This window comes from Pogoniulus pusillus, chromosome 11 (assembly GCF_015220805.1).
Source record: "Pogoniulus pusillus isolate bPogPus1 chromosome 11, bPogPus1.pri, whole genome shotgun sequence".
Classification (NCBI taxonomy): Eukaryota; Metazoa; Chordata; class Aves; order Piciformes; family Lybiidae; genus Pogoniulus; species Pogoniulus pusillus.
The window spans coordinates 2972965-2994068 of NC_087274.1; the positions used below are offsets into that span (position 1 = coordinate 2972965).

General features: G+C 40.3%; 1 protein-coding gene across 4 annotated transcripts in view; it reads left to right on the forward strand.

Annotated features, from left to right (window-relative positions):
• The window catches only part of HELZ (helicase with zinc finger), a 98036-nt gene that overhangs the window by 14529 nt on the left and 62403 nt on the right, over positions 1-21104 (forward strand). For 3 of the 4 annotated variants that reach the window (XM_064150601.1, XM_064150603.1, XM_064150602.1), the window contains exons 2-10: positions 3617-3844; positions 5588-5624; positions 9053-9177; positions 11010-11066; positions 11920-11968; positions 12395-12470; positions 16950-17148; positions 18205-18312; positions 18636-18933. In XM_064150601.1, the coding sequence (XP_064006671.1) occupies positions 3635-3844; positions 5588-5624; positions 9053-9177; positions 11010-11066; positions 11920-11968; positions 12395-12470; positions 16950-17148; positions 18205-18312; positions 18636-18933 (1159 nt within the window). In that variant the 5' untranslated portion in view covers positions 3617-3634. The remainder of the gene's footprint in view (positions 1-3616; positions 3845-5587; positions 5625-9052; positions 9178-11009; positions 11067-11919; positions 11969-12394; positions 12471-16949; positions 17149-18204; positions 18313-18635; positions 18934-21104) is intronic. The other variant, XM_064150604.1, reaches the window with a different exon arrangement.

Genomic DNA, 21104 nt, shown 5'->3' on the forward strand with positions numbered 1-21104 from the left:
AGCATATGGCTGCCTTCTGGGCTACCACTGACCATTGCTGTCTCATGGTGAGTTTTTCATCAGCTGACACCACAAAGTCCTTTTCTTTGAGACTGCTCTTGAGCCACTCCTCGCCCAGCCTATATTTGTGCTTGGAATTGTCCTGACCCAGGTCTAGGACTTTGCACTTGGCCTTGTTAAATTTGTTGGCTTGGACCCACCTCTTAACCTAAGTCCCTCTGGGTGGCACCCCTTCTCCCTAGCATGTCAGCTGGACCACACAGCTTGATGTCATCCACAAACTTGCTGAAGGTGCACTTGATACTACTGTCCATGACACTGACGATGTAAACACCACTGGTACTACAGCAGACAACATTTTGAGAGATCCTGGGTGTAATTTGCATTCACATAATCTAGTCTCAGTTGCTAATTTAGGTACAGCTCCAGGGACCAAAACTAGGAGCATGTGTTTTTTAAAGAGTCAGCAGGAAGAGCCACGTGCCTCTGAGGAACAGTTTCAAGCACTTGGAGTCTGAAGTAGATGGTGCAAGTACCCAGTATACCCAGTAAATGTGCATGCTTGTGTCTGCACATGTGGATATAAATGGAATTGAAATGAAATTGGAGAGCTTGACTGGATCATTTTCCACATGTTGTCCACGTACTGTGGGGCTTTTTTTTTAGGTTACAATTAGCTTATTTTTGTTTTAAACAAACTACACTGCAGCAGTTCCTCATCTATCACAGTATTATCCCTGCACTGTGACTTGAGTGGGTTTTTTAATGACCCTCTGAAATACTGATAATATGACTCAGTTTAGCCAGTCAGCCAAACAGCCTGATCCTGACTTCTCTTGGTTCCACTTAACTTAATCCACAGGTTTTTGCTTGGGGGCAGTTACGTCCCCTCAAGTGCTCTCTAAATCTTGCAGTTGACCAAAGAATTTGTGTTGCCATTGCAGTACAGTAGGCTGCTGGCAGGTGTGTAAAATCCAGTTCCCTAGCTCAATATTCATCAAAACAGCCAATACAGGACAGTAAGTAATATGTTACTTTGTTTTACGTGGTGCCAGATTGGAAAAGAAGGGCTGGATAACAGCCTTCAAATGCCTGTCAGTTCTGCTGGCCAGGTCAGTTAATATGGGATCTTTGTGTCATCAGTTCTTTGGGAGTAAACACACAGAAGCTCTGCTCAGACTTTTGGTCAAAGGAATTTTGGTTATATGTCAGCCAGGAAATGAGGAAATCAAAAGTACAGCAGAGTTCATGAAACCCTCTTTTTTTTTTCTGTCCCTTAAGAGGAAAACAGATTGTACATGAGAAAAACATCAATTAACTGGCGTAGTACTATTGAAACACAGCCTAGATTTGGAAAATTCACTGTGGCCTAGAATGTAGGCCACAGCCACTCACTCCTCCCCCCTCCCAGCAAAAATGACTGTAATTTTCAGTTGTAGCTGGAAAGGATCCCTGTATAAACAGCTTAAGAATACCTAACATTTATATAGTTGAAAATATGTGCCGAAGTGATCCAGCTGAGTGTCTTTGATGTTAACAGAATTAATCCATGAATGGATTTACTCATATGTATGGAAATGCAAAACCTTCCTGCCTGTTCCTATTCTGATTAAAGATGGGGACTCATTTTTAGCAGAAAAAAAAACACCTGGCTCAATGAGGTAATATTTTGTAAGGCCATTATTAAGAAAGAGACATAGATTAGAGATCTTTATCAGAATAACTACAGAATGTTAATCACAGAATGTTAGGGGTTGGAAGGGTCCTGAAGAGATCATAGAGTCCAACCCTCTGTCCAAAGCAGGATGACATAGATTTGGTCATGCAGGAATGCATCCAGGCAGGTTTGGAATGTTTCCGGAGAGGGAGACTCCACAACCTGTCTGTGCAGCCTGCTCTGGGGCTCTGTCACCCTGGCAGTGAAAAAGTTTTTCCTTATGCTCACGTGGAACCTCCTCTGCTCCAGCTTGCACCCATTGCCCCTTGTCCTGTTTTTGGACATCACTGAGTAGAGCCTGGCTCTGTCCCTCCCTCCTTCACATCTTTATAAACACGAATTAGGTCACCCCTCAGGCTCCACTTCTTCAAGGGAAAGAACCCCAGCTCCCTTGACAGGTCTTAAGCAGGGAGATGTTTCACTCCCTTCAGCATCTTTGCAGCTCGATGCTGGACTCTTTCAAGCAGTTCTCTGCCTTTGAACAAGGGACCCAGTGATGCACACAGTACTTCAGATGCAGATGTACCAGGCTAGAGCGGAGGAGGAGGAGTACTTGTGTGCCTTTGTTTTTGGGAACATACATTGTTCTATTAGAAGTTTTTATATATGTGTTACAAAAGGGAAGGAGGTTCAAGTAAATCCTGGAAAAATCAATGTCCCTTTAAGTTTCTATATTAATGTTGAAAATCAGATTTCAGGAATGGAAGGGAGCACACAGAACGCTGTGGTATAATAGATGAGCAATCTTGTTTGTCTTTCTATTGTATATTGGTTTAGGTATGTGCTAATGAGAAAAATGGGATAGGGAATCATTTTTAAAGGAAGGAAAATGCATTTTTTTGACCTTCAGATTAATTTCTTAAACTAAGGTAAAGCACCTTTGAAAAACCCAGAAGTATCAAGTATAAAGGAAGCTTTTTGCAGTGAAGGTGGGCCAAAGACACTTGTTTGAGATCTAGAATCACAAATATTGATAGTATGCTGCTTGCTGACAGTGAAAAAGAGAGCTCTTGTATTTTTCCCTTCTCTTTTGTTATCAGAACGTATTTTCATGAAGTCACTTTTAAAGCACAATATCTCTAGGGACTTGTAGCACAGTTAAATATGGCCACGAAGGGAGAAGCTAAAAAGAGATTATAGAAGTGCTTTGCTTTTCTACTGCTGGTTCAGGTTGTGCATAGCCATTTGTCTCGATTGACAGGTAAAATCTTCTCTTGCACACAGATTCTTACCACAACTGTTTCAATTGTATTTTTTTCTCTTAAAAATGTTTAATTAAAACTTATTTAAGCAGATCTGTATAAAGGTGTTGGTGTGGCCAGGAGTATCTAGGCTTTCTCAGATATAAATGGGAATAGGCTGAGAGAAGGAAGAGGTGAATGGTTTCCTGTTGGCCTCTGGTCCTTTCTTTCTCATTCATCCTTGTCCATCTATGTTGTGCTTCATCCAGACAGAGGTAGGAGCTCCTTCCCCTGAGTGCAGGTGAAAAGTGTTTTGAAGAGCAAGGTGTTGTGGAGCATATGGCTGTAGGCTCAGAGAAAGAGCAGTTGGTGGATGAGATGTATTTCTTCCAAAGCAAAGATCATGTTGCCAGGAAGACCCCAATGCCTCTCTGTAGCAAAGTTCTTAAATCCATGCTGACTTCAGAATTTGAAACCACTGCTTACATTCTTTAGGCTTACATACCTTCTTGAGTTAGAATCAAAACTGAGAGTTGGGAGCAGTGGAGAAAAGACTGGGAAGAGCTAGTGAGGAAGTTTGGGATAGGAAGTGCAAATGGCATAAAGTGAAGGGGATGTGATATGACACCTTGAGATGGGAATGGACGTTGGTTGGCAAGTTGTCACTGCCATTATGCAGCTAACCAACATTTTATCATCCCCTCTGCCCCCACTCTAGGATTTCTGTCCCTGAGTCATGGCAGACAGAAGACCAGAGAAGTCATGTGAACAAGCATGTGAATCTCTTAAGCAGCAGGATTATGAAGTGGCAGTGAAGCATTGCACAGAGGCTCTCCTTTCCCTCAGCCAGTACCCCCCAGCTCACCTCCCGGAGGCATGCCAGGCAGAAATCGACCGCATCAAAATCGAGACTCTTCTGTATAGAATTGCTTCCTTTTTACAACTTGTGAGTGTGACTCTTTAATAGTATCTAGTGAACTGGAAAGAACAATCAATTATCTTGTACCGTCAAGATGTAAATAAAATTCAGAGTTTTCCTGTGATTGGCATGTGGTTTGCCACACAACCCTGCTTGATAAGGATATGCAAGGCTTCTGTCTTCTAATTTTCCCTCATCTTTTTTTTGGAATTGGGAACTCCAAGTAGTTTGGGTCTGAATAACAGTTCTCTAAAAGGGTGAACAAAAATACATATTCAAAAATCCCTCATATGTACATATTTAAATATACATTCCAGAAAGGCAAAATACTTGACTTCAGAGTAGTATGCTTATACAGTTACACTGAAGTGCACACCAAATTACCTTGTCTCTAAAGAGTAAGGTTGCAAATCTAAACACTTTAAAAAACCAGAGTTCAGATGGCTGATTGTTGTCTAATTCAACTCCATTTGCATAGACCTACTGTTAGTCATTTACTACTTGATCATATCCTAGTTTTCCATTGCTAGGCTAGAGCATATCTGGTGAAAAATGTTAACTTTCAGGCTCTGACAGATTTTTGAATGAACATGTGGGGTCTTTGTAAAGGTTTGTAAATGCAGGACAATGAATGGTAGTTGATGCCATTGTCAAATCTGTGTCCTTCCTTTAAAACATCAGAGACCTACAGTTTCTTAAAGGAAGGGACACTGCAGTGCTCAGGAAAAAACCCACAACCTGCTTAATGAACCTGCATTTTTCTTTATCTTTCTGTTTTGCAAATGTTATTAGAGATTTCCAGGGGGCTGTGACCACCCCAAATCTTCCTGTATTCCATATGAGCAATTTCATTTCAAGTAGAAAAAGTTTGGCCAAGTTGTAAGACCTTGCTGGGCAGCTTTAAGCTAAATCTTGCCCATCCGATTCAAGAGTAGTTTTAAACATTCTTTAAACAGCTGGATTGAACTCTTCAATGTGCAAAACAGGGATTGGAAAGCCTAATTGGAGATGTGACCTATCTTAGGGTTCCTCAGGGAAAGAGATTCAGGAATAACTAAGGTTGTTTTTTGATGGAAGCTGTGTTACTCCAGGCTTTGCTTCTCAGATTTCCATAGGGTATATACAGATAGGTGCTTAGCAGAATTTAATTGATGCCTCTGAAAATCCTGAGAGACACTATCTAGATGTTCATCCTAGTGAAATCATTACAGTAAGTCTTCAGGGGCTTTGGAAAAATATTTGTGATCAAAACTTTCCTAGTAAAGATTTGAATTATATAGATATTTGAAGTCTTATCATTAAAAAAAAGAAAACGAAAAATAATCTGAATTTTCTTTCTTGTTTTACTGAGCCAAATAAAATCACCAGTGGTAGGACTGAGTTAAATAAAATACACACCTGACAAATTTCAACAGCAACATATTAGTGCAAGTTAAAAACCAATACAAATTACAATGGCTAGGGAAGAAAGTTTGGCTTGTATTTTATCCTAGCTACTGTGAACCACTTACAAATGCACATAAAACCTATTCCTTTGCCCATTTGTGTTCCTCTTTTAAAATGAGTTTGCTGAGAATTTGAGGAAAAAGCCTTCAAAGAATGAATTTTATTCTATTTGACATGTGACTGATGTTCTTTACACTGTTCCACCCAGGAAAAGACGAGTGATTGGAGTCTAAAAAGTTTAAAGAGACATGTAATTCAAGCATGTAGTTGTTTATGCTGACTGGAATAATGCTATTTTTAAACTTTTCATGTTTTACCTTTCAGAAAAAGTATGGGCAAGCAGATGAAGACTGTAGGCATGGTATGCTTATTCCTTTTTTTTTTTTTTCATTACATAGTGTTATAAATTGCAGTCAGTTGTCTGGATTTTTAAAACCAATGCCCAGATTTGTGAGCTTACTAACTAACTCTGTGGTTTTTTAGCCAGTGAAAATGATGTATCTGCTTTATAATACTTTTTCTACTTTTTTGGGGTCTGTTTTTTTTTGTTTGAAGACAGATCTCACTATTTCGTGACTAATTTTCAAGTATCAGAACTCAAATGCATGTCTCTGTCACAGTGGTGCAATTTGATGTAACAGCTAGTTTGATAACCTGTTAGGTAACAGATAGAACAGTTAATTTGATAGTCTGGTAACAGATAACAGCTTGTTTGATAACAGATATAACAGCTAGTTTGATAACCTGTTTGATAATGGATATAACAGCTAGTTTGATAACCTGTTTGATAACAGATATAACAGATAATTTGATATTACAGATACTTGTAGGATGAACTGGTAGTGTTAGGATTCTTGGGAAGACAAAAGACATCTGCTTGCTCTTGACTTTCTTCCTAGGGACACAGTGGTTTGTGTTTTGGGGCCTGATTCAGAGGAAATCCAGATGATGTGCTTTATTCCTGTTTGCTACAGCTTCCAAATGTTCATATGTCACTTTGAAGTTAAGCCTTTCTTGTTTCACTGCCTTCTTCAGTCAGGGTGTCTTTAAAGGAATTAACCATCCTGCCTAATGTTCTGTTATTCATATGTAGTGCAAGTCATAAAAAACCCACTGAGAACTCTTGGCTGAGTTTAGGAAGCATTGGAGCAGAGTTTATCAGGTAGATTTGGAGAGAAAAGCTGAGTAGATTCCTCCTTTCAGTTTCTAGTTCCTTAGTTCCTCTTGTATTTAAAAAGGGAGTTTCCTTAAACCACAGTTGTGTTACACAAAGCGTGTGCTATGCCACTCTGACATTCCATCTTTGTGCTAGCAATGATAACCTTTCAGTCCTTCCTTTCCTAGTTTAGGGAGAGTGGGGTTGGGAGTTTTATTTGTTTGTTTTAAATGCATTTCTCTTCACTCAAGTCATACTCTGGAGAAACTGTGGAGCTCTGCAGCCTGCTTGTGAAGGTCCACAAAACATAACTAAGAAAAGTAAACTTGTTTTCCGTGGGTGTAAAATTGAAGTTGAACATAATCAGTAGCACTCTTAAAATAGTCTGGGTATTTTTTCAAAGCTGCTTCTTTTAACTGGTGATGTATGCCAAGGGTGTAATATTCTGACTAACCTCACAGTTGTCTTTCATGATGGCAAATAAAAGTGAGAGGGAGACATATGGAAAGATGAATGATGGTTAAAGGAGGTAGGAGGGAGAATGCTGGTTAATGAATAATATTCTCATTGATGAGACCTGATGGATTTGTCTTAGGGGGGGTAGATGGGTGACATCTGTGAAACTTTTCTTGGCATATGTGTCAGTTATCAGGATCTCAAAGGAACTGTCAGCTTAACTTCCTCTTCTCTCACTGGATGGGCTTAGAAGTGGGTGGAATAGGAACACTGATCTCTAGTTTTATTTATTATTTTTAAGTAGGGAAGACAGCTTTCAAATGTATGTTAGTAACAAAGAAATAGCATCCAGTTTGATGGTGATTTCCTTAATTCATGCTAGCATGTTCTGCAAATATTTTTTCCATATCTAAAAGTAAGGAGATTTCCCATCTTATTAATGACTTACTTATGTATATATATATAAAAGCAGTGTGTGTGTATATTTGTATACACACCCCAATTTTTTATGAACAAGTGAACTGTTTGATTGTAGTTTCCTGTGATGTGCTGTCATCAATTGTAGCCTGGACAGTTTAGAGTATCTGCTTTTATGATCCTGAAAGGTCTTAGCTCTATGCCTGAAATATCCTTGAGAAGAAGCAATCTTAATATGGGATATCTGATACTCACGAAGTTTTATTCAAGCTGCTCTTCTATCTTTTTACAAGACTTGACACGCTGCCTACCTGTGAGAGTGTTTGATTTTGCCCTGAATGCTCACTACCTTTTTGAAGAGCTACAGAAATGCATGTTCTTTATAGCATACTGACTGCACTGTTACAAGGAACTTCTAATCCGTTCAGTTATTTTCCCCACTCTTTACCAGAAGATGCTGGTTCCTGTGTGGGAACATTTTCTGTGCAGCTGTATGTTTTAGTTTGGTGATACCACACATTGAGTGATATGAAATCTCATAATTGGATGTGGAATCTTCGAGGTTAAAATAGCAAACCGTCAGACATGGTACAGCTATTTCTGGTGCTGCTGCTTCTGTTTTGGGAAGTAAGCTCTATTTTTGGAAATGTGGTCAGTATCATCAGAGGGTGAATTCAGACTAGTCTTTGAGGCACTTTATAAACAGGGTTTAGTTACCATTTCATTTTGAAGAGATGCCTAGTTGGTTTATATAAATGGTATGTGGGGCTGTTTTTTCCTTCAGTCTTTCCTGCAGTTTCTGTTAACGATGTGAACATCTGTTGAATGAGGAGTTTGGATTTATTACTCTAAAAAGCAATCCTGAAGTTGTGGTGAATGTAAAATTCCTGTTAGCACTAACAGGAGCTGTTTGCATCTTGCATGAGTAGCAGTATAAACACAGATGTTTGTGTTGTGTATTATATATTATAATTCCTTCATTTTAAACAACTGTCCAGCCTTCTTTTTGACTCCCATGCTTAGCTTGCTAGCTTTTTAGTCACTCTGGCATTTCATTTTCTGGACAGGTAATATATATGATTAAGTGTTACTCCTGCTTGTCTGAAGCATGTCTATAAGGTGAAATAAATCCTTTCACTGTTGGATGTGTCAATGGAAGTGTCTGTTTGGCTAGGTATCTGATCCAGTGCTAGGAGGCATTAGGAAAGTTTTCTGTTACATGTAGCCTGTAAATTTCTGGACTCAAACAATCGTTCCTATATCCTGCACTTTATCCAGTGTAAGTGAATAAAAGCCCTTTTAAAGTAGCAGGAATTGACCACAAGGAGGTTGGCTATATTTGGAAATGACAGGGCATGCTTTTTGTGAGCATGAATGGATCTTCCTGAGCATGTTTGTGTTACTGAGAGGTTGTTGGTTGCTGTTTTTTTCCCCTTTCTGTAAAGAGGAGGTCCTTTGTGTCTGTGTCAGATATTTGAATTTACCCTTCCCACATTTAAGTTTTGTCTATTTTAGCATGTAAGAATTAGAACCTTTTTTGAGCTTGTGTGCTGCATTTCTTAGATGGTGGGAGACAAGTTTCGAGTTAATATTAGACAAGAGCAAGTGATACTTTACATCCAAGACTTGTCTTTCCCAGGGGCCATAGATTCAACACAAATTCCAGACTTCATTTTCACGTTAAAGGTGAAAGAAAACTGCGCATAGTTTGTGTAAATGTATACTGTGATGAAGCTAATAGTTGCTGATTTGTGTTGCAGTGCTGGGAGAGGGGCTGGCCAAGGGAGATGGATCTTTCCGTGCAGTGCTCTGCTGCATGCATCTTAAAGGGAAGCTGCAAATTGTGTCTAATGTTCTTTCCAAATCACTGATGGGTGAATCACTGGTAAGTCAGTTTACTGCAATCCTCACAGCTGAAAAAAGCAGTTTTGTGTTTCCTTTTTGTTTAATAACAAACCTCTGAACATATGTTTGACTGGCAGGTTGCAACAAAAATGATTTGTATGACTAGAAGAGAGAGAAGTATATGGACATACAGAGCTCTTCAGCATACCTAGCCTGTTGCATTACCAGTGTTTCAGAGTTGCTACAGTTTGGGAAAGGTTCTTCACTGTTGGCTCTGAATGCAAAATAATCCCCATATTGATGTGATTGTCTAGAACAGCATAAACCTCAAAAGTTTTTTGCTTAATTTTTGAAGTTACACCTGACACCATTTTGTATGTACTTCAGGAAGTGTAGCCATTAAAGCAGAACAATTATTGATATGAGTTCTAAATAGCCAGCCCATGATAAATTGTAAGACAGCATGAAAAGCTTTTCAGGAAGAAAACAAAAGCTTTGCATTTCCAGACAAAGCTAAAGGTTAGAGTTCAAAGCTTCTATTCTATCCTTGACTTGTCAAAACTTGTAAAGATGCTTTTAACTCTATACATGTAAGTTGTTCTGACTCTTAAGTGACTCCTCTTCAGGGGAAAATAAAGAAGGCACAGAAGTCTCCAAAGGACAGTGTTCTTTTTATTTCTGTAATCATGCAGTTCATCACCATGAACTGTTGGTGATGCTAAATCCAGAGATATGGTTACTGCACAGGCAAGAGCATCTCTGGTTAGACCATGAGGAAAATGTAAGTGACATCAGAAACTGTTGTAGGAGAGTCTGTTACCTTAAAATTGGATCATGTCTCCTGTATCTCGGTGCTTAACTTAATCAGCAGGTTGGTTTTGAGAGGGAGTTTTGTTTGTCTGTCTGGTATATATCCTGAATTCCCTTCCCCCCCTGCCATTGGCTATTTTTACATGAAGAAAAGGCTTTTTTTCCCCTTTGTTTAACTGGTGTTTTCTAATGAAAAAAATGTTTCATTGAAAAATTCCTGGTGAGGTAGAAAGGAAACTGGCCTTCAGGAAAAATTAGTAAAGTAATCAAAAGCTCCTTATTGCAGGAAATACACAGTGCCCTTGTTTTGAGCTGCTGTTGTGAGAATAAAGGTAGCTTCAGATATAATTCCAGAGTGCTGTCCCAAAGCAGAGTCTGAGAGGTTTTTGCAAGCTTTGGGTTGTTAGACACAGTTGTTTTCACTGGCAGTATTAAAGTCAGCAACTGATTTACTGACTTGTGCCATTGTCTGAAAGAAATGAAACAGAGTTTTGAAATGCATTTATCGAAGAGTTGGAATCTATCCAGTTTCCTCCCCAGTGACTTCAGAGAAGGTTTCTTGGTAACATTTTTGTCCTGTAATATATTTAAACTCAATAGGTTCGATTTGCAGCCTTCTGCTGGAGAAGTGAAAAATCATCTGGAAAAAAAAAAACCAAACTTAGGTGTGAGAATTGTGAGTGTGTAAGTTTTCAACAGTGAGTAATTTCTACTGCTTAGCAGCATAACTAAAATGTGGAGAGGTCTAACAAATGTAGATTCAGATTTCTCTGAGAGAGGATTGAAATGAAAACCACAGGTTTATGTTTCTTTAATTGAAATTTTGAATTGCATTAGTATGAAATTGTTACCCTTAGCTACATGTTGTAGGTAAGGTCAGTTTTGTAAGATCTTGACTTCAGGTCTATTTAAATATGCAGCTGTTCTTAGTAAGTTAAACTCATTTTTCCTTCTTACCCTTCTCCTTGGTGGTGTTGTGGGGAGGAAACAAACTCCATTGCTGTGGGGCAATGCATGTGAAGTTTGATGTGTTTGATATATTTATATTCTTTCTCCCCCCAGAACGGGATGGTAACTAAAGATCTGACACGACTGAAAACACTTCTTGCTGAAACAGAGGTAATAGTCAGCATGTTATTGGGGAAATAATGAGCAGTCTCTGGAGCAGCCAAAAGGCTTGTTTGGTGTGTCCCAGGAGATCCAGCTCCTGTGTGAACATGCTGCTTCAAACATTATTATTTCCATTGGTCTGTTGGTCTTTATCACCTCCCTGTTTAGGAGCCTTTCATCACAATCTTCTATGACACATGAAAACATAGAAGTAGATACAGCTAGGTTGATGACTCTCCAAGTGGCAAGGAGAAAGAATTCTAAGTCTTCAGACCTTATTTATTGTATTTTTCTGTTGGAAATGATTCTGGAGTAAGAAACATTGCTTAAGAAATTGGTTAACAAATACAAACGGCCACTTTTTGTGTCACCTTTTTTTGTATTAGAAGTCATATCTATTGATTAAATTGCTGCTGCTTTTTTGTGTTTGCTTGGGAGGTTTGGTTTTTTTTAATTATTGTTTGGTTTTTGTTCTTTTTTTATGCATTTATTGCCTTATTTTAAATGTCAATTCCAAGCTGAAACATATCTTAATACAGTTGAGACTTTTGGCCTTTTAAAAACTTTGCTGCAGTCCACATTAGAACAAGGTAGAGTTTGATCTGGTAGAAACCCCTAAAATTTTCATCTGCCAATGAGTGGATTCACTGTTCTTGTCAGACTTCCTTTTATTAGCAGCTGCAAGCCAGTTGTTAGGTTAATGTGAAATTCATGGTTGAGTGGAAGTGATTTCAGACTTCTGATTAATATTTCTGCATTGTTTGTTCTAAACCACATTTTGACAGAGAATAAGCCCAAGCAGTTCTTGTTGATGAAAAGGTTTTGTGCTCCTTTCTAACTGTTTTTTCAAATGTAATTGTAGGCAGCTGGCAAAGTACCATCAGGATATCATGTAGAAGATTTAGAAGAAGGTAGGTAACTCTCTTCTAGAGCTACTTCATTTTGCAGCGAGAAGACTTGGATTCTACTGAGCGTTCAGCACTGCATAATAGTCAGAAAGCAAAAAAAGGGCTTGACTAATGTGATGGGCCCTGGGTTTTGAGATGGAATTACCTCATCACTGACTAAATTTGTAGGCAAGAGTTTCTTCTTTCTTGGTCAAAGTGCTGGATCAGAGCTTGCACCATTCTGCAATTGATTGAAGCTTGCCTTTGTAACCTTTAGACCTTTGTTCTAAATGAATTTGCTAGCAATTGAAAATTATTTTTTGGTGGGTAATTCTGCTTGTGTACAAATACACTTTGGCTTGATGTTTGGTGATATGATTGCCTGGACAGTTACTGACTCAGAAAAGCTTGGCCATTAGAAACATAACTGAAGTTTTGACTGCTCTGCAGGGTCCCGGGATGGCTGGCAGTTCCGCCCTCCACCCAGGGGAGTCACAAGCAGTGAAGAATATACACTATGTAAAAGGTAAAATGATTGCTTCATGTCAATATTCTCCAAGGAATAATAATGTTTCCTCTTTTATTTGGCTGCTGACAGAATGATTAGGAGGTCAGGAAAATGAAGGTACTTATTAGAACTGGTGTGGATTGGTTCAGAATTTTTTGCAAGGGGCAATTTATCCAGAAGCACTTCAGTGTATAAAATAGAATCACTGGGGAGCTGGGGTTATTTAAGCTGAAGAGGAGGAGGCTCGGGGTGACCTCATTGCTGTCTACAACTACCTGAAGGGAGACTGTAGCCAGGTGGGGGTTGGCCTCTTCTCCCAGGCAACCAGCAATAGAAGAAGGGGACACAGTCTCAAGTTGTGCTGGGGGAAGTCTAGGCTGGATGTTAGGAGGAAGTTCTTCACAGAGTGATTTGCCATTGGAATGGGCTGCCCGGGGAGGTGGTGGAGGCACCGTCCCTGGAGGTGTTCAGGAGAAGAGTGGCTGAGGCACTTAGTGCCATGGTCTAGTTGACTGGATAGGGATGGGGGATAGGTTGGACTGGATGACCTTGGAGATCTCTTTCAATCTGGTTGATTCTATGATTTTCATAGGACAGTGATTTGAGGACTGCTTTTCTAGTGACAAGTCAGCATTTGTCTTTTTCTCCTCCCTTTCCTAATGTGTTTAAGTTCAGAGATGTGAAAAGTTCTCACAGCAAAGTGCTGGCAAACTGAAGCACGGTGAAGTGTGCTCAGACAGGGCTCATGCCCTCACATAAACGAGCTCTGAATTGCATAAAGAGTCTGTAGAGTTTCCCTCCAGATCTCTGTATTTTCACGTTGTGTAAGCTCAACTATACAGAGGTGAATTGCCTTGCCGGAGATCCGGTGGCTTGTACTGAAGTGTCTCCTCCTTGTCCTTTGCAGCTGTCTTGTCAAAGTTGCCTCTGGTTTGTGGTGTTAGTTGTCAATACTTACGTAGAACTAGATGAATCACTTTGGAGAGGAAGCATCATTCTGCACAGGAGTCAATAACTGATGCAAATCTATTCTTTTCAAAACATGAGCAGGAATCTGACCTGCTTTTCAGATGACATGACTGGATTGCTGAATTTGGGCCAGTGATTTTCAGTAACATCCATCTCACATTCCTAACCATTGCTCTGAAACAGTTTTCCACTAAAGCTGTAATTAGCTTTTATGCACATTATTAACCCACATAGTCAGAAGGATGTGCCCCACTCAGCGAATCTGTATCAACAGCAGCACTCTGACCATGGACTAAAGATTTTAGTTCCTTTTGAGGAGGCAGTTACAGGTACTGAATATGAATTTTTGTAGCTGAGGTTTGTTTTTCCCTTGTGTACTGTAAAGCAGTAGGAGTACAGCATATTTATTCTAGATAATGAAGCTGTGGAATTGCAGGAGGTATTAAATAAGAAACTGAAAATGAGGGGAAAAAATATCTGTTGAAAAAATATGTACAATAAGGATTTGGGAATCTAGCATAATGATGACAAATTTTAAAGTAATATGTTTTCTCATTAAATAATGAAAAGGAAAACCACTTAATTTGAAATTGCTATCTAGCTAACAAGTCAACAATTTTTTATGCTTGCACTCCATTTACTCTGGGCCATGAAAATCATAATTGTACTTTAGCCTTCCAATGTAATGGTGAATTGGAAAACTGACAAGAGAAATATTGACACTGACTGCCAAGACAAATATTTTAATTCAAAATATAGTAGGGAACATAGCTTGAGAAATTCTTTAGTAACATCCTGACATTTATCATGTTTTTTTTTATTTACAGTTAGGGCATACAAACCTTTAAATAATTAAACTATTCTTGAAGGAAAAGTTGATGCTAAATGAAATGATAACCATTGATAAAAGTGTGGACTAGATACCCAGGTACTTTTGCTGCAAAGTTTTCACGTCATAGGTGTTTTGTCACACAGCTCAAAGTTCACATTCTAGTTCCTGCTACAGCACACAATACATTTATCATGGCAAGTTTATTCACTCCCTGAGCCCTTCCTGCTGCCTTCATCTGTGATGGTGGTGTCATAATTTGTATTAATTTAATCTTGGTGCAGCCTTTCTTTTTTACAGTAACTCAGCATGTTTGAATTGATTTTTGATAAAAGCCTATACATAGATATTCACATGAAATTCAAATGTAGTTGTGTTTACAGAGTTTCTGTAAGCTCAATATCCTGACAGAGATCAGCCTGCTTGACTTTATTTATAATAAATGTGGTGCTTACATTAACTCTTTATAATCTCCTTATGCAAGTCAACCAAACCAACCAGCCTCCTGGCCTGATGTTTATTCTGTGTATCCAATATCATAGTATCATAGAATCAGCCAGGTTGGAAGAGACCTCCAAGATCATCCAGTCCAACCTATCCCCCAGCCCTATCCAGTTAACTAGATCATGACACTAAGTGCCTCATCCAGTCTTTTCTTGAACACCTCCAGGGACAGTGACTCCACACCTTGAGTACTGTATCCATTTCTGGGCCCCTCAATTCAAGAGTGATGTTGAGGTGCTGGAAGGTGTCCAGAGAAGGGCAACAAAGCTGGTGAAAGGCCTGGAACACAAACCCTGTGAGGAGAGGCTGAGGGAGCTGGGGGTGTGCAGCCTGCAGAAGAGTACGCTCAGGGCAGAGCTCATTGCTGTCTACAACTACCTGAAAGGACATTGTAGCCAAGTGGGGGGTGGCCTCTTCTCCCAGGCAACCAGCAATAGAACAAGGAGACACAGCCTCAAGTTGTGCCAGGGCAGGTCTAGGCTGGATATTAGGAGGAAGTTCTTCCCAGAGAGAGTGATTGGCATTGGAATGGGCTGCCCAGGGAGGTGGTAGAGGCACCATCCCTGGAGGTGTTCAAGGAAAGCCTGGCTGAGGCACTTAGTGCCATGGTCTAGTTGACTGGCTAGGGCTGGGTGCTAGGTTGGACTGGATGATCTTGGAGGTCTCTTCCAACCTGGTTGGTTCTATGATTCCACCACTTGCTTAGTACCTTCAGAGCTCATCCTTCCCACTTCATTCCTCATTTTGTCATCTGTTAAGTCTTTCAGTTGTGAAGAGTGATGAAGGTGCAGCTACTGCCTTATGCTTTAAATTTGTATTAAAATTAATTATGAAAATAGCTCCCAAGTTACACAGGCATTTGCCCAGGCTTGCAATAAAACCTGAGAACTAAAATGCTGAAATTGTGTAGAGGCCTTTGGAATATCACCAGCTTTGATGGATCAGCACATGCCATTGAATGAGAAATGTAGTTTGTTAACAACTCCTTAACCTCTGCAGACCCAGAGACTTTTACAAGGGAGGTGATTAAACTTTCCCCTTGAGTGCCAATTTCTGTGTAGGTGTATTTAGTAGAAGGAGCCATGTGATGTCACTGTTGCTCCAGGAGAAACCCTGAATGAGTGTTTCTCAGCTAATAACGTAACTGCTGGAGGAAGTTGTGCTATATTTTCCCCTGGCTCCTGATTGACAGTGTTTTATTCATATTAGTATAGGACCTAGTCATTTCAGGGGTTGTCCATGATCTCATTGTGTTAATTGCTGTACAAACCCATGATTCTTTTTTCCTTTTAAACTGGAAATTTCTTAAGATGACCTCAGTCCCCCTCTGTTTCCAAGAAATTTAATATAATTTCTGGACTTTGCAGTGAGAGAGGCTGCTGCTTCTCTTGCAAAGTGCTGTGTACATGTATATATCTCCAGATCACTTGCCATGGACTAAACTGCCTTCTTAGCCTCAGGCTGCGCCGGGGGAAATTTAGGCTGGAGGTGAGGAGAAAGTTCTTCACTGAGAGAGTCATTGGACACTGGAATGGGCTGCCCGGGGAGGTGATGGAGTCGCTGTCCCAGGAGCTGTTCAAGGCAGGCTTGGACGTGGCACTTGGTGCCATGGTCTAGCCTTGAGCTCTGTGGTAAAGGGTTGGACCTGATGATCTGTGAGGTCTCTTCCAACCCTGATGATACTGTGATACTGTGAGATCAGCATATGGAGGACAAGACTCCAGGGGTACCTTCAACCTCTCTTCCAATACCTGAAGGGATTCTACAGGAAGGCTGCAGAGGGACTTTTCATAAGGGTGTTTAGCATTAGGACTAGGGGGAATGCTTTGAAGCTGAGGGAGAGCAGGGTTAGACTGGATTTGGGGAAGAAGTTCTTCAGTACGAGGCTGGTGGGAAGTCCCTCTGCCCAGGGAGGTTGTGGATGCTTCTTTCCTGGGGGTGTTGGAGGTCAGGTTGGATGAGTCCTTGAGAAGTTGTCTAGTTGAGAGGTGTCCCTGCCCATGACAGGGAGGTGGGAATTGATGATCTCTAAGTCTCTTCTAGCTTAAGCCATTTTAGGATTCTTTGATGATTCTCTGAGTTTTGAGAGCGGAACTTAGAGAATGTCCTTCTGGCTTTAAATTTGGATACATATCTTTGGTATAACTGGGAGATGGAGAAGTTCAAGGCATAATCTGTTGTCCTGTTTTCTGCAGATTTCTAGAACAAGGGATCTGCAGGTACGGTGCACAGTGTACTTCAGCACATTCCCAGGAAGAGCTAACAGAGTGGCAGAAACGATACGCGTCCCGCCTGATCAGATTGAAACAGCAGAAAGAAAACAAGCAATGTTCAGGCAGTTACATGGAAACCTTAATTGAGAAATGGATGAATTCATTATCTCCTGAGAAAGTGGTAAGGAAAATGCACGTCTTCCCTATCTGCTTGCATTTAAAACTAACAGACAAGCCTGCTTTTGGCCCTTACTGTCAGAGCTGATTGAATTACCGCTTACCAAGAAATTCTCCAACCAATTTGCTCCCCTTTCCATCTTTGGATATGTCTTCCTGTAACAGCACCAGAGACTTAGGCTTATTTCTGCAGATTACTCATTTTTTATTAGGAATTCAGTGGAGTTTGTGAATTGCAGCTTGTGGGTTAATCACAGCGTGCTCATTTTGCGTATTCGCCGTGGGAGATGTGTCAGCCAAGTCTCATGGTATTGTCCCTGTTCTTTGACTAGATGGCAGAACTTTCTGAACTGGAGAACAATAAATGATGAAGCTTTCACAGCTTAGTGGAGAATCCTCTTGTTTGTGCATGACTCTTTTTCTTTGCTTGCAACTGCAGGCACTTGTCTGAAGAACAGCCACTCCCCCCAGATGGTCATAAAAGTTGAATACCAAAGGGCAAGGGGTATGGATGTGATCAAAATTAGCAGCTGTTTGTAACTCCAGAGAATGTTTTTGTGGCATTTGACCAGCTCTGCTTGCCACTGACCCTAAGAAGTTTTCAGTCCATCTGAAACTGCTGCCACATCCAAAGACTGGACTTTCTTCAAGGTGCATTGATGAGGGGAAAGCCTGATTCAAGTTTCCTGGTGTCTTTTGTAGTCTCATTGTTGTCAGTGAGATCCAAGGTCTTTGGCAGGAGCAGTCTTTGGGCCAAATGAAGTCACATTCTACTGTAAACATTTACAACTAAGCTGAGTTTTGCACATCAAGTCCTGCACTAGACTGTCTTTAGATGGCTGTATTCTTTCCTTGCACAGTATGATCTGGTATATTTGGCTAGCTTGCCTCTCTCAATTAGTGCATATTTTCATTAGTACCAATGCTGGACTTGCATCAATCCTGCACAACCTAGGAAACCATTCTTTCCACTTTCTATTTAAAAATTGCTATGTTTTCCTGAATGGTTTTACTTTGATACTGCCTGCAGAAGTTTAATTTTCTTTTTCTTTTAATCTAGCTTAGTGAATGTGTAGAAGGAGTGAGAGTAGAACATAACCCTGAGCTGTCGGTAACCGTCACCACCAAAAAATCTCATCAGACATGGACATTTGCTCTCACCTGTAAGGTAGGACTACTTACCTTTTGAAAGCCAGTCCATAATAACTGGAATGCAGGCCATAACCTTTTGTGAATAAGGTTTCAATTGCATAATTACTCTTAAAATAGAAACACTTCCTAGCACCACCCCTTCTCTCTTTCTCTTTTCCCAGCAGCTCTTGTGATTATGTATCAACTGCCCAGGTTTCTCGAAAGCAGGCAGCACTTGTGCCTGCTCTGAGAAGCTGAGAGTTGTTAGAAGCTCTCGTTAGCTGGTTGCACATGAACATAATGCTGAAATCTTTTCAGCTTTCCAACTGTCATTTCAACCTTTGCATTTTTTTTTCCTAGCCTGCAAGAATGCTGTATCGAGTGGCATTGCTTTATGATGCCCATCGTCCACATTTTAGTATCGTTGCAATATCTGCTGGAGACAGCACTACCCAGGTATCACAGGAAGTTCCAGAAAATTGCCAGGAATGGATAGGAGGCAAGATGGTCCAGAATGGAATAGATCACTATATTTACAAAGTCAGTATAGCCTTCAACACAGAAATCTTTGGAACTTTTCGCCAAACCGTTGTGTTTGACTTTGGATTAGAACCAGTCCTCATGAAACGAGTGATGATTGATGCTGCTTCAACTGAAGGTAATGTATTAACAAGTTTGTATGTAATCCTGGAAATCTTTCATGCCACCTCTTTCCTTTTCATGTTTCTGATCAGGACAACATCTGTTTTAACAGCTGGCAAATGCCTTTTAGTATATGGTACATTCATTGTATATAAGTAATGATAGTCAAAATAAAGCAGATAACTGGGGTATAACTTGTTATGAGTAGAGTATGACTCTGTGTTGGGATGTGGCTTCTAGGTCTTGTCAGAATGCTGAGAGTTTGGTGTGTCTCAGACAGCACTGGCAGTTAGTGTGGTTATGATTTTATAATAGTGTTGATGCAAGCATTAAACATGTAGAAAATGGTCAGTAGAGAGGTGGAGTGCTTCTGTGTAAGAATATACTGGTAATTCATTAATTAAAGTGGACTGGCAAGCTGCTGGGGTTTGGTTTTCTTTTGGGCTGGGTTTGGAGTGTTTTTGGTCTTTATTTGGTGTGATGGTTTGGGAGTTACCCCCTCCCTAATGAAATCACCCTAACTAGGCTCAGCTGGCTGGAAGTTAAGGAAAGAAGCTTCATATTCACAGCTTTGCACAACAGACAAGCAGATATTTACAATATATTACAATATTTACAGCTATATACAAGTTAAAAGTAATACAGAAACACAATACCCCTCCCAGAAACCAGAGTCCCCAGGAGGGGCTCCCAGCCACCCTCCCACCTTCTTCCCACCCCTCTACTTTATCTCAGAGTTTACCTTATGTGCAAAATGAGTTTGGAAAGGGAGGGGTTAGAAGCAGAATGATTAGTTAGGCTACATAGATCAAGGCAGAAGAGAAACTCACACTCTGGCCTCAAACCAGCACAGCTTGGTCTTTTTCTTCCTCTCCTTGCAGTTTCTGGCTAGGGTTGTCTAAGGCAAGAGACAAAGTTTAGGCTTGTAACAGAATAAATTACTGTTGATACGAGGTTTGAAAACATAGAAAAAAGTGACTATCTTTGTGTATGCTCAAGTAAAAAATCAACAATTAGATGTTACAAGGGCTCTGTTCTGTTTGTGTAACTGATCTGTGCCTCCCAGTTCAAGCCTGAAGTAACTCCATTATCAGAAAGATGTCAACAAATTGAAAGATGTTCAAGGAGGGGCAAAAAAAGAAGAAAGCATTTTGATTTATGGTTGAAAGAGAACTAAATATAGGTCAGTGTGTCACTTGGCAGCAAGCAAGGGGGTGGGATGGAGCATGGTGATTTTTGATGAAAACTTGAGAGACGTAAACACCAAAGGAACAGTTGTAGCACTGGGGATGTAAGCAGGAAGAAGAAAAAAACAATGTAAAAAGATGAAACTATGTAGCAGTGTTCTACTGCTGGCCTCTGTTTTCATTTACTGGGTTAACGTTGGCAGTATTAACTAAAGGAAACCATATATAGTAAATGCCAAAGATCATGAACTGATCTTTCCAGATGACCCAAGTACTTGTAGCCAAGAACAGGAAGACTGGACAAGTTGTGCAATGTCTCTTAGAGCAGAGACTTGTGTTGCTGAGGAGAAACTATTCTCAGAACCAAGGCTGCAGTCTTTTCGGGGGCTATTATGTGATCTCTGTGTAACAATGTGGGTAATCGTAGCTGACAGGCTTCTAAGACATTCAGTTTGTGGAGAAGTGGGATTCTTTTATTACAAACCCGTTTTAAAATCAGGAGAACCAAGCAATAACTTACCTGCAAGGCCAGAGGCACTGTCAAACCCATCTATGGTCTGGGTCCTTGTTGGCTTAAACTAGTTCCTAACCAAAGTGGGACAAGTGTCCCGGGTTTGGGCTGATCCCTCCCCTGGGAAGAAAATTCACAACACAAACCCCCCTTCTTTTTGAAAGTCAGGGAAAGATGAAATTGTATTTTCTTATAGTATAAGTATAACAATGTAAAGAGAAATAATAACTAGAGAAGGAAGGAAGGGAAAAAAAAACAATACAATAACCTTAAGGGAAATGGGAGAGGGGTCAAGCGGCGGCGAAGCAGCAGAAGCAGCAGTAGCCAAAACAGCAGCCGGGGAAGATAGGCGAAGCTGCAGCAGCAGAAGCCAGCGGGAGAAGGGGGAGAACAAACTGTGCTTCTAGACATTAAGTTCTTGATGCTCCAATGAAATTATATTAATTTATCTATTGTTGCCATTTATGTGGCCTATCCCTGGAATGTTCA